This window comes from Sabethes cyaneus, chromosome 2, assembly GCF_943734655.1.
Source record: "Sabethes cyaneus chromosome 2, idSabCyanKW18_F2, whole genome shotgun sequence".
In the NCBI taxonomy this organism is placed as follows: Eukaryota; Metazoa; Arthropoda; class Insecta; order Diptera; family Culicidae; genus Sabethes; species Sabethes cyaneus.
Genome location: NC_071354.1, coordinates 204,534,162 through 204,550,775, shown reverse-complemented (window position 1 = coordinate 204,550,775; position 16,614 = coordinate 204,534,162). Strand labels below are relative to the sequence as shown.

The following is a 16,614-nucleotide window of genomic DNA, read 5'->3' as shown; positions in this document are numbered from 1 at the left end:
ACAATGTACAAAACTCTTATTAGACCAGTAGTTATTTATGGATTTGAAGCCGTGACGCTGCTCACGGAGGACATACGCGCCCTTGCCGTGTTCGAGCGGAAAGTGCTGCGGACAATATTTGGTGGAGTACAAACTGAAAGCGGAGAGTGGCGGAGGCGTATGAATCACGAACTACAGGCATTGCTTGGGGACACTCCCATCGTCCATCTAGCGAAAGTTAGCAGGCTACGGTGGGCCTAACATGTCGTAAGGATACCGCCTTTATTGCTCGACTAGCTACCCACTAGGTTTACTCGCAACTTAGAAGTAACTGATTCAAAAAAATTCCTGATAATCTAATCCCTGAGCTTCTTGGTATGATTGTGATGCCTGCCTTTTCACGGTAAAAAACGAATCACTTAGATTATTTGGATTCAATCTTCTACTCAAGTTTACATTGAAGTTTGCTAGCAAGTTATCATTCAAGTATACATTAAGACTTGCTCTCAAGTATTAAAACGTCTCTACAACTTTATGTTACAGGAATATAAAATTGCATACTTGAACACAATTGCTCTCCTCCTCTGTTTTCCAAAAGCTCACTCAAAAACTCACGGAGATTACTACAAAACAATGGACAATAAAAAATGTTGACAGTATTGAGTGATTATTTGAACTAATGTGCTCGACATAGCTACAAGTTCAAATTGATCATGCAAAACTCGAAAATATTTTCATCATATTTTATTCTTTTTTGCTAATAATTTAAAGAGTGTAGACTAAATATTCAACGCCCACGCTAGTAATCGATAAGCGCACCCTTCGCACGCTAAACCCAATCTAGTTCATCGTTCGCAGAGAATAGACTCCGTGCAATCCGGGAATAGTTGCTGTCACCAAGGACATGAAAAGCGGAATGCGTTGCCTCTGACACTATCTGGCAGGAAAACTTTTCCCCTCGAAGAAAGAATGAGGTTGATTTGTTGGGTAAGTTTTCTCCCGGGTTGAAGCTCTTGCAGTTCCACTTACGGGCTTCACTGAGGTGTACTTTACGGCAATCGTTCAATACCACGTCTACTCAGATAGTTTACGACAGTGAACTCTTCCAGTGGAGCATAAAAAAGGACGAACTTTTAGATGGGTTGCTGACGTGTTTCGTTCTGTCAACGATGCTCAATGAAGCAAGTATCTTAAGTTGAAAATTTACGAGGTATGACTTGCTATAGTCCTCACTAAAGTTCAAACATATAGTAAAAATAATCAACGATTAGAGAATCATCAATTTTTATGGTAATCAAAATGTTTTTATTAAAGTCGCTTTCACATATAACACTACGTAAAAAGTAAATCCTAATCACTCGTCTGAATGATAACTTTCTAAGTTCAGAGCTTGTGAAAAGAAGTTTGACGAATTTCGATTAAATCTGTCTGCTTTAGCCTGCCAAATTCTAGATTTCGAATCTTTATAACTTTTTATACTTACCTACACAATCAGGAAACATAAACTCAACTACTATTATGTATCTCTTGTTAGAATATTTACATTTTTATTCAGTCAGCTTATCAGTCGATTATTCAAAGTTTCAATCAAAACGAAATTCTTTTGCACTTCATAAGCTTGATAATCCATGACAATGTTCCGGCTATCCAGCTGCTGATCAGTAACAGCTTGTAAATGCTTCCAACAACAACAGGAAGCATATCAAAACCAATGCCATTAAGTGTATTTTTTCAATTCATTTTATATCCCGCTTTTCACTGGCAAGCACGATCTGAAATTGAAATTCAACATAAAATCTGTCATATATCTTCGAATCTTTTGTTATCTGCGATTCTTTTTTGCTAAACCATAAAAATGTCAATTATCGGTGTCTCATTTTTTCCCAATCTTCATTTTCACACTAAAAAAACACTTTGAGAGATAGATATCAGTTCACATCGTTATTTCATCTACATAAAAGCCAGCAAACGGAAAAGGAAATAAAAGAGCAGACTCTTTTTTCTTCTTGCGGGATTTTCTTTCGCTTAGCTTCAATACGAGAAATCTGCATCAAATAGCTGTTTCTGGTTGTCGCTCTCAATGTTCGACGATCCGTGTCACGATTAACACCCTTAGGTGGCCTCATTGAACAGTGGTTCCGAACGCGACAGAAAATGGTCGAAAGAATTTCCTTTCCTTACCAAGAAGCAATACCTTAAAAAACGTCCAGATGGAATCAATTTGCCAATGTGATTTTATCTGACGCACCCCCGCAGGCAGGCGAGAAAAACAAAAAAATAGCAGACGTGAGGTCAATAGCCCAAACTTGCTTAGTTTAATGTCACCGTTTCAGCCAGCTGCTGCGGCACGCCATCGAAAACCCTCCCCCGGGGTGAAAAATTCTCCAGGCGATCTGTTTCACCGCAGGGGTTCCAGGAAAAGTGACAAGGACTACTGCCGCCCGCTGCAGCTGGCTATCAAATCCATTAGTAGCGGAGAGAAAAAGTTCCGTCGTGGTAGAAGATTTCAGTCAAACTTTAAATGGCATCGTTCATTTCGAACTTTCCGGTAGTCAGAAAAATAAATTGCTTAACCGTTTAGATTTTTTTCTTTGGTTCTGTTCTACTATATAATTATAATAATTTCAACTACTCAAATCACGTTTTGCCACAATCAATAATAAAATAAGCTGCATCAAGCTTGTTTCGTCCCAAAAATTTTTAACCGTCATTAATCGTTAGTTGTTTGTCCTAATAGCCTCTAGCTGCTCAGTGGGTGGGGAGGGAAAATATATGCTGTAAATCGGGTGTGCGTCGCGGCTAGGTCTATACACAAACCGTATCTCGATCGGAGACAGGAACCACAGGAAATGGATCAATAGCAGGGATAATTACCAAATAAGAAACGGCTGCCAGTTCACGGGTTTCTATAGACTCGGTGAGCAGATAGTTGAAACAACACACTAGAGAAAACCAACGGCGAAGGATGACAACTCGACTTGTACGATGGATGTAAAATTAGAGGATAATGTCGCTTTGGGCAAAAACTCGTTACGTACAATACAATGTTTTATTTTTCCTATCCCTACAGTACTTACTACACTAGGATTTCTACTTGCTGGTGTGTTTCTAGGTCTCGGGTGTACTCTCTCACAATATAACGGTCGAACCAATATCGCATGTAGGTTCACCGCACTCGGCAAAGGAACAGCCGGGATAGCTGGGCTGGCCAGGCAACCGTGGGTAGTTGGTGGTTACACTGCAGCACTGGGGCCCGCACAGCGCTCGGCAAGGGCAGGGCCGGTGTAGCGGTCGGGGCCGACAGCCGATAATTCGTGGCTACGCTGGATAGGCGGAAGCTCCGCTGCTTCTACGAAGCTTTTGGTTGTTTAATGCGTCTTTCCGAAAGGTCACACCGGAAGCGGCGGGCGCCGGAATCTGAGAAGTAATGTCCAAAAACAAAAGGCCCGTCGAGGACCTGTTCGAGAGCCATTAACCAACTTATCACACCAGCTTCACCCTAGATCTACACTCTTGACACCAGCTTATTTAATTAAAATTGCTAAAACTAATTTTACCTTTTTGTTTTCTGTTTAATTATTCACACACTATTTGCACTATTTTTATTTGTCTGTGGTCTTTGGTTTGGTAGTTTGTTGTTCTTATTGTATGAACGTCTCTGTTTGTTCACCTTTTTTGTTTGGCACTATAATTACATGTAACATTATAATAGGCTTTCTTTTACTTTACACAATACTCTTTTATCAATTAACAATTACCTAATACTTTTCCTCACAATCAAACGACAATACACTTATTTTACATCATAGAAATTAAAACTCTTTAAATAAATTAAATTAACGCGCACCTCTATTCCGTTGCGTTTTCACAACAAAGTGAGTTTGATTACCGAGTCTGAGCCCTTTTAAAACCTTGCTCTGTTAAAAATCGGAATCCCTTCCAGTTTTCCGATTTTTACCGAACTTTTGTCCTGGCAACAATTATCCTGGTCGACACCCTGTGGCATTGAATTCCTTGATCGCATGTTTCAGGGTATCTGTGGGCGATCATGTATCTGTGGCTCCTCCGTCCCAGACGCTAGGCGTCAGACGTGGAGGAATACCACCGATGCATCTGAGATCACCGTGTTTGTGTTAGAGAAGGCCTTCCCCCCAGTGAGGGGCCCCTCCGTCCCAGGCGCTGAGCGTCAGACGTGGAGGGATACCACTCACTCAGTTGACAGCTCAACCCTTTTACTAACCGACTCTCCAGCAAGCTATCCTCCCCCCTTGAACGACCCCTCCGTCCCAGTCGGAATGCGACAGACTTGGAGGGCTATCACTCACTGAGTAGACAGTTTGCTCAGCTCCGTTTTGCTATGCCAGAGAGAGCATTCCCGTGTGTGTATGATCCCTCCGCCTAGCTGCAAAGCGACAGACTTGGAGGGCTATCACACACTCAGTAGAATGCTAACTCAGGTCAGTGTGGATATGATAGAGAAAGCTTTCCCGCTTATGGGATCCCTCCGTCCAGACGCAGGACGACAGACGAGGAGGGCTATCACACACTCAGTAGACAGCTGACTGATTTTGAGCTGATCGAACAGGCAAATTAAATTGGCGAAGCTAATTCATACATTGTAACCGATGGTTACAGACCCTAGCTCAGAAATTAAAAAAAGTACTATTATGAAATTATTACTGCGTTGACTATTATTGAAGAGATTACTCGGTGAACAATAAAAAATATTTTGAATTGTTTTCATTCGATTCGCATTCTCCGTAGAAAATTTTGCGTAAACTTTTTCCGAATGATATTTTCTGTGGATATCCAAGATAAAAAAAGCAATATATTGGGTTATAAACGTCTTTAAGATTTTACCCTTTTGTATCGACAGCCTTTGCAGGCGATTGTTAGAGCACGGGACAATCTTTCACCACCCAACCGATGATAGTTTTGAAAAATTGCCTTATTCTCAAATGCATTTTTGTCAGGTCAGATCATTTGATTTCATAACAGTGATCTTTCCAATAGATGAAGGAAATGACAGAAGAAAATAATAAAAGAATTAAAGTGTGGTTCAAACATTACACAATATCATCGAGTCAGAAAGTGGGTTCGAATTTGGTTATAATTGACTCTCCTTCGTTTATTGTAAAAACTTCTGTTATAAAAATTATTCGAATGTCTAATTTAGTTATAAGTCAAAACAAAAACTCCGAACCAAAACAAGGCACGCGGAAGAAAACGTTTAAATAAACCTTTGGAAAACTGGAAGCGTTCTACTTACGATCCAACACGCTTGATTTAATTTGGCGTGACTTGACCTGTATTGAATCTTCCGGATCCAGGGAAATTTCAAAATTAGGCTGAGTAGCGTACAGGGTCGCTGCACCTGGTGGTCTGACAAATGGATATCTAACGAGGAACTACATCGTCGATGTAGTAACGCTTTGTAACGAGTAACCCGAGTAACGATTTGAATTTTACTATACACTTATAATAGTTTTTATAACCAAAATTGGTCATATAAACCGCAATAAGAGCATAATAAAACTATCTTTATTGCTTGAGATCGTCATCGACGGCCGATAGCGACACAAACTCGTAATCGTAGGTAAAATTGGAAAAGACACACTTTGAGAAAAGCAGCGACCGGGACCTGCAGAGAAGCACCCGACCGGAATCACAAGGGCAACGAAGAAAAGGCAGACCCAGAGGTTCATGACAACGCAGCTTAGCCAACGACATCCGGACTATTGGCGAGACTCAATCCTGGTGATAGGTGAAAGCCATGCGGTAGGCGGTCAGTAAAGATCTCTGATTTTATACCTATGTTCTGCCCGACCGGCGGATATAGACCAATAATTAAACAAGTAAGTACAAACGGAAAACATAGAGTGCGCTGCAGGTGCTACACCGCCTAAAAGGTGGCTGCCTCGTCCTCTATGGGCACACAAGAAAGCAGTCTTTCATTCAGGATGCCTTTTACATCAACCAACAAATTCCTCTACTTTTCCTCTGTTGCTCGACGCAGCAAGCGAAACTCTGATAAAATGTGCTTGACAGATTGAATAGGCCGTTCCCAACTTCCCCCCATATGTGGAGTCGCCGATGGATGGGAACAGCAAGTAGTTTTCGAGGACATGAACTGATGCTCCATCTTGTTCGTCGCACCATGAAGCTGCGTATCGCCATTACGCATGAACTTGTTGACAATGAGCTAGCTAAGCCAGTCCGTGCAAACCGTAAACTGCACGCATCATAAGGCAAGTCAAAAGAGCTCCTCATCGTTTTTCAACCCGTCTCTCAATCGCCACTTTCATGGGGTGTGTATGTGACGCTTGACTTTAGTCGTCTATTTCTCGGAGATGGCTAAACCGATTCGTTCGCTATTACGCTTATTTGAAACATGTTATCACCTTGTAGATCATTATTGAATTGTTTTGCGGTCCGACATTGCGTTTAAAAGTTATAAGCAAAAATGTATAAATTACGTTACATGATTTGCTCCGGAACCGCTCAATCGATTTCAACAATTATCAAATGAAAGCTCTTGCTACCGCAAATTTTTTGGAAGAGTTTTATCGAAAACAATCAAGCGTTTCAAAAGTTATGCCTAAAATGTGCTTTTTTAAGGTGTCGATTAGTCGAAAGTTTCTCAGACATGGTGTTAAAGCTTATAAAGTTGGCCAGTCTAATATCACTGAAATGTGATCCACAGAAGAGAATTAATCTCTGTAACATGCCTATAATCAATCTGTTCTTATCAGCTAGTAGAGAAAGAGCAAGAGAGTTATTATTACGATCGCACGACGATCGATATCGGCAAAATTATATTCACCACTGACCCATCATATCGCGTTCAATACGAGGGCAGTGGCAGTTGAAATTCGATCGCGATAGATATCGCACCTAATAAATTTAGCTCTCCTAAATAAAGTAGTGTTCCTTAGAAAATTGCTATCTTTTGTATAACCGCTTGCGGTCAAATAAATTGTCGTTTGAACATCTGGTCCTTCGAACCGGATCAAAAGGATCCGGTGGACCGTAACGCGGTTGTAATAGTGTCGTGATAGTTATGCGGACAATTAAGGCGGAGAATTCTCTATTGTGATTGCGGCTGGCGTCGGTGGATTCGCCATCGCGATTGGCGTCTTTGTTCCTGGACGCTATTGTTCGCGGAAGTTTACACGTGGTTCTTGGATGGATGTGGCGATAGCGGCTAGTTGAAGCACTGGACACTGGATAAACGTTCCTGAGTGCAGCAACGGAAAAATTCAGCGAGTAGCGAGGGAAGTAATTGCATGCGATCTGTGGTTACGTCGAGCATGTGACGTAAACCAAAAATTGGTGGATAATTGGTGGAAAATTGGAAATAAATTTGGTGGCGTTTATATGATTTTTGCATGCGATTTGTGATCCCTGGAATAGATTGACGGTTGGTCTTGGTTCTGCTGGCAATATTTCATCTCGGTTGTTCACTTGGTTGGTTCCCCTCGCTGTAGTCAAATCAGGTCGTTTTTGTTCTCTGTCAACCGTGGGACGTAGAGTCGAATCGCGATCGTATCAATGGAACAGTGATTGAAAGTGACGAAATTATAGCATACATTTTACATTCAAATAAAGTGAAAGTTATTTGTGTGATTTAACAGTAAGGTTTCGAAACTCTAACAGCACAAAATGGCTACTGAGATGCGCGATTTAAAGAGGCAGGAGCGGCAGCTGTTGGCTACTTTTGATGGCGCAAAGAAATTTCTGCAAAAATACAAGGCAGAGAAACATTCCGGGCAAATTGAAAATCGTTTGGAGCTTCTTGAGGCTGCAATGAAGAAGTTTTACATCGTTCGGAGGAAAATTGAGTTACTGACCGAGGAAACAGATGAAAAAGAGGCGACGGATTCCAAGGAATCGACAGTAGAACGTGCTGCTCGATTAGAGGCGAAGGCGGAGGAGCGTGATGCAGGCAATATCGAGATTATACAATCAACAGAAGACTTCTATTGTGATCTTAGGTCATCGTTGCAAGCTTTGCTTCCCAAACCAGTTGACCAGTCATTACCTACGCCAGCACCGTCTTCATTATTGACTTCTTCTGATAAAATGTCCAGAGTCAAGCTTCCCGAAATACGTTTGCCTAGCTTCGGCGGCAGAACTAACGATTGGGTTACATTTCGTGACATGTTTCAAAGCCTGATTCACAAAAATGATCAACTCAGTGCAATTGATAAGTTTTCGTATTTACATTCTTCCCTGCTAGGAGAAGCACGGCAGGAGATTGAGTCTATAGAGATGTCGGTAGCAAATTACCCAATTGCTTGGGATTTGCTGAAAAAGCGCTACGAGAATCGAAAGTTGATCGTGAAGGCTCATCTTGATGCGTTGTTTGCTGTTGAACCGATGAAACGGGAAAGTTATGATGCTTTAAATCATGTCATCAGCGAGTATGACAAAAACCTACAAATGCTTGAAAAGGTTGGAGAAGATTGCTCGCAATGGAGCACAATTCTAGTGCATATGATGTGCTCTAAACTGGATCAGGTTACGCTGCGATACTGGGAATCGCACCATAGTTCTAAGGAAGTGCCACAATACAGTGAACTTGTTGCTTTCCTTCGGAATCACTGCGTTGTTCTTCAATCGATCGTGCCATCTAAGCCAGTTACCAGTGAAGTGAGAAAACCTAAATTTGCTGTGGTTCATGCTTCCATCCAGTCGGCCAAACGATGTCCGTTTTGCGGAGAGAGTCCGCATTCCGCGTTCAGATGCCAGAAATTTATGAAATTGAAAGTGAATGAGCGTTATGAGAAGGTGAAGCGCAATGGGTTGTGTCTAAACTGCTTTTCGTCCACACATCTTGTTCGGGATTGTACACATGGCGCGTGCCATCATTGTCATCAAAAACACCACTCCCTTCTACATCTTGGATCATCGAACAGTGAAAGATTTGTCGCACCAGCATCGCAGAAAGATTCCTCCGTCCCACGTGTACAGAACGGACCCCAAGGAATGAACACACCACACACACATCCACAAGCCCAGAACCAAACCATACCTCCCCAGCACACAAGCCAATCTACGAGCTCATACCCTATCGCAAATACAAATTCGCATTCGCAAACACACCCACCAACCACCACAGATCCAATTCCCAATTCCAATTGCCTTTCTACAAATATCTATGCCCCAACCCGACAAGTTTTGTTATCAACCGCCTTGCTACGAGTATCGGATATGCACGGAAATGTTCAGTTAGCTAGAGCACTATTGGACTCTTGCTCAGAGTATTGCTTCATCACTACGAAACTTGCTCGAAAACTCAAGTTAGTAGAAGGTGCTAGTTACCTGTCCGTGGCAGGTATTGGCGGTTCCGTAGTTCAGTCTACAAAGAAGGTCGAAGCAACAATTGCGCCTCGATCTTTATCGATTTCATCATACATCGAAACTATTCAACTGCACGTATTGCCGAAGCTTACTTCCAAACTACCGCTACAGGCAGTAAACGTGCAGAAACTGTCCCTCCCAAACACCATAACACTGGCTGATCCTGACTTTCATAAGCCCGGCTCAATCGATATGATTATTGGGGCGGAATATTACTACGATTTGCTGTTAAATGAACGTATGAAGCTTACAGATGAAGGACCCACTCTGCAGAAGACCGTATTTGGATAGGTTGTATCAGGACGTCTTCCTGGCAGCGTTATGGAAGTTCGTAGAACTGTAACTCACTCATGTTCGACCCTCGATCTTCGTGAAATGTTAGCTAAGTTCTGGGAGTTGGAAACTTGTACCATTAAGAGCACGCATTCTGTGGAAGAAACGGCGTGTGAAGAGCTGTTTGAACATACAACGGTACGTGATGAAGAAGGAACATTCGTTGTGACACTGCCGAAAAAGAACTATGTTATAAGTCAGTTGGGGGACTCGAAGGCAATTGCACTCAAAAGATTCTACGGGTTAGAAAGACGTTTTGCAACGAACGAGGAGCTGAAAACCTTATATAGCGAATTCATTCGAGAATATATATCGATGGGTCACATGCGTGAGATTCACGAGGACACTAGCGAGACTAAGTCATATTACATGCCTCATCATGCCGTTTTGAAACCCGACAGCACCACGACAAAACTGCGGGTTGTATTCGACGCTTCTAGTCGTACGTCTACTGGAGTCTCTTTGAATGAAGGTCTAATGGTGGGACCCGTCGTTCAGGACGACTTACTATCAATCATTCTACGATTTCGCTTTCGACAATTCGTATTAGTAGCGGATGTGGCCAAGATGTACCGTATGGTAAAGGTGGTTGATACCGATCAGCCGCTTCAGCGCATTCTGTGGAGGGAAACTCCTACTGAACCCATTAAATCGTTCCAATTGACCACTGTCACCTATGGGACAGCGTCAGCGCCGTACCTGGCAACCAAATGTCTTCAGAAGTTAGCGTGCGAAGGAGAGTCTACACACGCAGCTGCAGCAAGGGTAATCAAGAAAGACTTTTACGTCGATGATATGCTGACCGGCACAGATAGTTTGGAAGAAGGAAAAATGCTTGCGGCAGAGGTCATCGAGCTCATGAGTTCGGCAGGATTTATGCTGCGAAAGTGGAACTCGAATAGCGCAGAACTTTTATCGACCGTTCCTCAGGAGCTTAGGGATACTCGAGCTTCCCTAGAGCTCGATTCGTCATCGTCTTCAGTTAAAACATTGGGGCTGATTTGGGAGCCAGCCTCTGACAGCTTTCGATTCACTGTACCGTCTTGGAATACTGGAGGAACAATCACCAAGCGAGTAGTACTTTCGGACACAGCTCGGCTTTTTGACCCCCTTGGGTTAATTGGTCCCGTGGTAGTCCTAGCGAAAATTTTCGTGCAGGACTTGTGGAAGCAGAAGAACGATTGGGATGAAGTTCTGCCAGACAAATTCCAATCCTTCTGGACCGAATATCGTAGAAACATTTCGGCATTAGAGTCGCTGTCCGTTCCAAGATGGACGAATTTCAGCAACAACTTGAAAGCCGTAGAGCTTCACGGCTTCTGCGACGCTTCGGAAGCAGCATATGGTGCATGCTTATATCTGCGGTGTGAATTGGATGACGGCTCAGTCACAGTCCGCCTGATAACATCCAAATCTCGCGTCGCCCCATTAGAAGATCTCTCTCGCAAGAAGAAGAAGTTGTCTATACCTCGTTTAGAACTCTCGTCCGCATTGTTACTTAGTCATCTGTATGACAAGCTCTGCAGTAGCATAGAACTCTCCGCCAAGGCATATTTTTGGACCGACTCTACAATAGTCAAGTGTTGGTTATCCTCTCTGCCATCCCGATGGCAAGCATTTGTGGCACATCGTGTGTCGGAGATTCAGCATCTCACCAAAAATGGAGTATGGAGTCATGTAGCCGGCGTTGAAAACCCGGCAGACATCATTTCGCGGGGAATGACACCCGTACAGTTACAATATCAAAGTTTATGGTTCAACGGTCCGTTATGGCTGCGTCAAGACCGTTCGACATGGCCAAATCCATCGGAAGAACAACCAGTTCTCAACAAATCTGTGTTAGAAGAAAGAGCATCGACATCGCTTCCTGTTCGAGGTATGGCAATCAGCGAAATCTTCGCTTTACGTTCCTCGCTTCCGGACCTCGTTCGACTAGTTGGGTGGATTCGGCGTTTTAGATACAATTCCACAAATCGCGCAAACAGACGCATTGGTAATCTGTCCTGCGCTGAGTATAATGAAGCGGAAGTTGCTTTAGTACGTTTAGCTCAACGCGAAAGCTTTCAAGAAGAAATTTCGGCCCTTTCGAAGGGACAAACGCTAAAACCATCGTCCATTATTTTATCGACTAATCCTCGCCTGAGGGATGGTGTACTTCGTGTTGGCGGCCGGCTAACGCACGCACCAGTTCCAGAAACTCGTAAACATCCCATAATTCTGCACCACCAACATCCATTTACAAGGCTGGTGCTAGAATACTATCATCGTAAACATTTCTATGCCGGACAGCAACTATTGATTGCTTCAGTTCGCGAAAAGTATTGGCCAACCCGTATTCGCAGTCTAGCCCGTTCGGTAATTCATCGTTGCATTTCCTGTTTTCGAAGTAAGCCGAAAATTCATGAACAATTAATGGCTGATTTACCTTCGGTTCGGGTTACACCTGGAGCAATATTCTATTCAGTGGGACTTGATTTTTGTGGACCGTTTCAAATCAAATACCCAGGACGTCGGAGTAACCCGATAAAGACCTTCGTATGCATATTTGTCTGCCTAGTAACCAAGGCAGTTCACATGGAAGTTGTGGCTGATCTTTCGACACAAGCGTTTTTGGCAGCATTAAAACGATTCGTTGCAATTCGTGGGAAACCACAGACAATTATGTGCGACAATGCTACCAACTTCGTTGGAGCAAATAGAGAACTCGAACAACTACGACTACAATTGTGCGACCAGCTGTGCCAGTATGTTGTATGCAAGTATGCCGAAGAGTAAGGAATAGACTTTAAGTTTATCCCACCTCGCTCCCCGAATTTTGGAGGATTGTGGGAAGCGGCTGTAAAGTCTTTCATGGGCCATTTTCGCAAAACCATTGAAACCCGAACGTTAACCTACGACGAGATGCACACCGTCGTTCAGCAAATTGCGGCTATCTTAAACTCCAGGCCATTAACACCGTTAAGTAACGATCCGCATGATTTCTCAGCATTAACTCCGGGACATTTCCTGATAGGCAGACCGCTCACGGCAATACCGGAACCAGATCTGCAGGAAATCCCTGAGAACCGTCTCTCGCATTGGCAACACGTGCAAAATTTCGTTCAACAATTATGGCGAAAATGGAAAATGCAATACATGTCTGACCTGCACAACAGGACGAAATGGACTCAACAACGCGACAATATCAAACTTGGAACGATGGTCGTAGTTAAAGAGGACAATTTGCCACCCCAAAAGTGGCAATTAGGTCGAATAACACAAATATTTTCTGCCAGGATGAAAACATTCGGGTTTTAACCGTTCGAACCAAAGACGGTGTTTTCACAAGGGGCATTTCAAAGATTTGCATCCTTCCTATTAGGGACAACGATGGGTCCCATTCAGAAGCAGTTTGAATTTCGTCGGGTGCCGATATTGCAGCACTGCGGAGGTCTCCAAAGAGAGATCCTCCGCCTTCCAGTTAAGTAGTTGTTTAATAATTTCTTGCAAAAAACTTAAGGAATGTTCATCTCCCATAGCCATCCTCGTCCCGGTCTTCGGGACAGTCGTCTTCAAGAAGTCGTCATTCAGTCCATCTCGTCAATCATTTCGTCTGCCAATATCGTCGAATTCGTACGCAGACAGTTTCTAACAGTATGCGACGCGCAAGTCGCCATCGTCGGTGCATTAGCACCCGCGGAGGCCAGGAGGCCTCCGTTTCCTGGCAAGTCGTTTAAATTTTCTCAATTACTCCTTAACAAGCATCCCATATTTTGTAGTGACATGCGACCCACCGCCGTTCAGCCGTGAAGGACATCTGAGGGAGGAGACGTACATCGAAGCGTCGGTGCACTTCGAAGTGCATCCACGCCCAGCAGCATCATTTTGGAATCATCGTGATATCTCCAAGTGACTCAACAATTCCAACGTAGTTCAGCAGTTATCCATATGACGGTAGCAGCTCATCGAGACGTCAATCCGAAAGTAGCAGTACAGCACGACGTCAATCCGAAACCGTTCCAGTTCATTCACATTGATGCCCCATTCAGAATCAAGCCCATTCAGCAGCCTGTCGAGATGCAGCAGTTTCGTCATCAATCACATCATAGAAACATACAGTCCAACCCATATATATGATAATAGTGAAACAAAACGAAAATATTCAATCCGTAAGAGAATAGATAGTAGTAGAAGTACATACATTGAATGGTTATAGAGAGCTATAGATTAGATTGAAATTTCAATAATTTCAAGGCGGCCGGTATGTTAAAGCTTATAAAGTTGGCCAGTCTAATATCACTGAAATGTGATCCACAGAAGAGAATTAATCTCTGTAACATGCCTATAATCAATCTGTTCTTATCAGCTAGTAGAGAAAGAGCAAGAGAGTTATTATTACGATCGCACGACGATCGATATCGGCAAAATTATATTCACCACTGACCCATCATATCGCGTTCAATACGAGGGCAGTGGCAGTTGAAATTCGATCGCGATAGATATCGCACCTAATAAATTTAGCTCTCCTAAATAAAGTAGTGTTCCTTAGAAAATTGCTATCTTTTGTATAACCGCTTGCGGTCAAATAAATTGTCGTTTGAACACATGGCCAAACCGATTTATGTGCTATTAATCTTATCTGGTAGGTAATATAGCCTCATAAATCATTATTGATTTGTTGTTTGATTAGATGTTTAATTTGAAAGTTATGAGCAGTCGTGTGCAGCATAATAAAATTTACAATTATTTATAACGATTTTAACCAGATAAATAATCAGATTTCAAATGCTTTGGTATCAAACGAGAGCCTTAACGCTGTGAACATATTTGCTAAATTTGATTAGAATTTGCCTTACCAGTCAATCCTAGAAGGGATGAGATTGTGCCAAAGTTCATGCAATTATAATCTTATTAATGGTCATTGTAACTAAACCATCTTTCTGGTAGTTGTTAACTAAACATTGAAGTATATATTGACAGACTTTGAATCAACGTAACCGCTAAATTGTGTGTATAATAAGCTAAAGAACAAAAACATACGCTTTTTTGGCCCAATCTAACCCCGGCAGACGGATTACATTGGCTACAGCCGGACACGTTCTGGGAATACATCCAGGAAAACGGCCAGTTTCTAACTTAAACCGAACCCCAGAATGCGACCCCGCTATTAACTCAAAATAACAAATCTATATGTATAAAAGTGAGCGTGAGTATGTTTGTATGTTCCACCATAACTCCAAAACGCTTTGACCGATCTCCACCAAACTTGGTACACATATTCCTTGACATGAGAGAATCAGCACTGGGGGTTGATAAGAGGGGGGAGGGCCATAACTCCGAAATGCTTGGACAATTCTTCATCAAACTTGGCACAAATGTTCCTTGATATTAGAGCAATTCCAGCTCAATTAGCAAAACGATTTGACTCGACTATTTTAGATTGGAATGAAATTTTATTAACGTGTTGAATACCAAGCAAGAGCTGAGTTTAGTGTAAAATGAGTTCTTGCGTGGTACCCAAAACCCAACACTTCAGGAAAATTTCATTCCAATCAAAAATAATCGAGCCAAAAATGGCCTGTTTTTCTGCGTTTTGAGCTGGAATTGCTCATTAGGGAATCAGCACTGGGAAGGTGACAAAGGGGAGGAATCCCTAACAAGGGGAGGAGAGATCTAAATAAATAAAGGGGGCGTTGTGAAACTGACTTTGAAGAGGGGTTCCACCGATACTGAAAAGAGGGGGGTTCCACCGAGGAGAAATATATAGTAAATAAACCTTTGTTTCGACCTCCCAGTTGGTCTCGAGGTATGATGCTGGCGAGGTATGAATCTCGACTGGGAGAGGCTGTTATAGTCAATAGGATCGTAGTAAATGGCCCTGCAATTGTCCTGTACTCTAACAGCTGGCTGCGAAGTCTGTCGTATAAAAATAGAAGGTCAAGTTTCGATAACGGAATGTAGCACTTAGGCTTTGCTTTGCTAAACCTTTGTTTTGTTTCCATTATAGCGATTTTCATTAAGAAAACCGATGCATAATTAGCTACGTGACAGAAGGGGGAGCTGATTGGGAAGGAACCGACATGTTGGGGGACGAGGAACGTGCGTATGAATGTATATTCCGCCCAGGCATGGTCAAAAATCGCATCAAAAGGTTGTCATCGATACTCAATCACCGATTCAAGTCACACAACCATCACCTTTTATATACTCACTCAGAGAGACCAAGCGTGCTCTCATAACAGTTTGCATCATTTGTTGCAAACGAACCAAATTGAATATGAGCTGAAATGATTGCGATCATGCCCACTCTGTTTATTTCACTATCTGACCCTAACGAAGCGAACCAACCGTTTGCCACTTAGCAAATCTGATCCGATTTTATTTTGCTTTTCATTTTCTCAATCGTTCATGAATCGAAAACGATTGCAATCGTCATTTGAATCAGCTTTAATTTTGCTTCAATAAGTTATGTAACTTCTGGATAAGTTACAAAGTGTATGAATATTTGAAATATATGGATAATAATTACAATATATTTTAATAGCAGAAATGTGAATACCATTGAGTTAAAACTGAACGTATCAGTGAGCGTAAGTGAACCAAGTTCAAACCAATTCCCATCGCTTACGTTCATCTTGTTATTGTGTCGGTTCTGATTCAATCACTATTTTTTCATATCCCTTTCGAATCATTTCTCTTTCGAGACTGATTCGTGCACAACTAACAGAGAGAGCGAATCAGTAAAGTTCTAGATCACTGCTGAGCGTTAGTGGTAATAATCTTTATGCCTTCGACAGCTTATGATCCTAAATCAGCGATGCTCACTTGAGTGAATGACTTCTTCCATCCTTCATTCCGCCATAACTCCGGAACTTCTGGACTGCTCGTCATCAAACGGCGTTTGTCAGCCACATATTTTTGGCATGAATCTTTTATGCCGGGGAGTTCGGTCTCTTACAA

At 42.5% G+C, this 16,614-nt stretch overlaps 2 protein-coding genes across 2 annotated transcripts; both read left to right on the top strand.

The window, feature by feature from the left end:
- The first annotated feature begins 7,641 nt into the window (after window positions 1-7,641).
- Window positions 7,642-9,633, top strand: LOC128736565 (uncharacterized). Its single transcript, XM_053831051.1, has one exon. The coding sequence runs from the start codon at window positions 7,642-7,644 to the stop codon at window positions 9,631-9,633; it is 1,992 nt and encodes a 663-aa protein (XP_053687026.1).
- An 84-nt stretch (window positions 9,634-9,717) lies between these two features.
- Window positions 9,718-12,450, top strand: LOC128736564 (uncharacterized). Its single transcript, XM_053831050.1, has one exon. It carries the CDS (start codon window positions 9,718-9,720, stop codon window positions 12,448-12,450), a length of 2,733 nt encoding a protein of 910 aa, XP_053687025.1.
- Window positions 12,451-16,614: the final 4,164 nt, after the last annotated feature.

Bases quoted from the DNA above. Each gene is read 5' to 3' on its own strand.
- LOC128736564 (XM_053831050.1), top strand. From the start codon at position 9,718: ATGTTAGCTAAGTTCTGGGAGTTGGAAACTTGTACCATTAAGAGCACG.
- LOC128736565 (XM_053831051.1), top strand. From the start codon at position 7,642: ATGGCTACTGAGATGCGCGATTTAAAGAGGCAGGAGCGGCAGCTGTTG.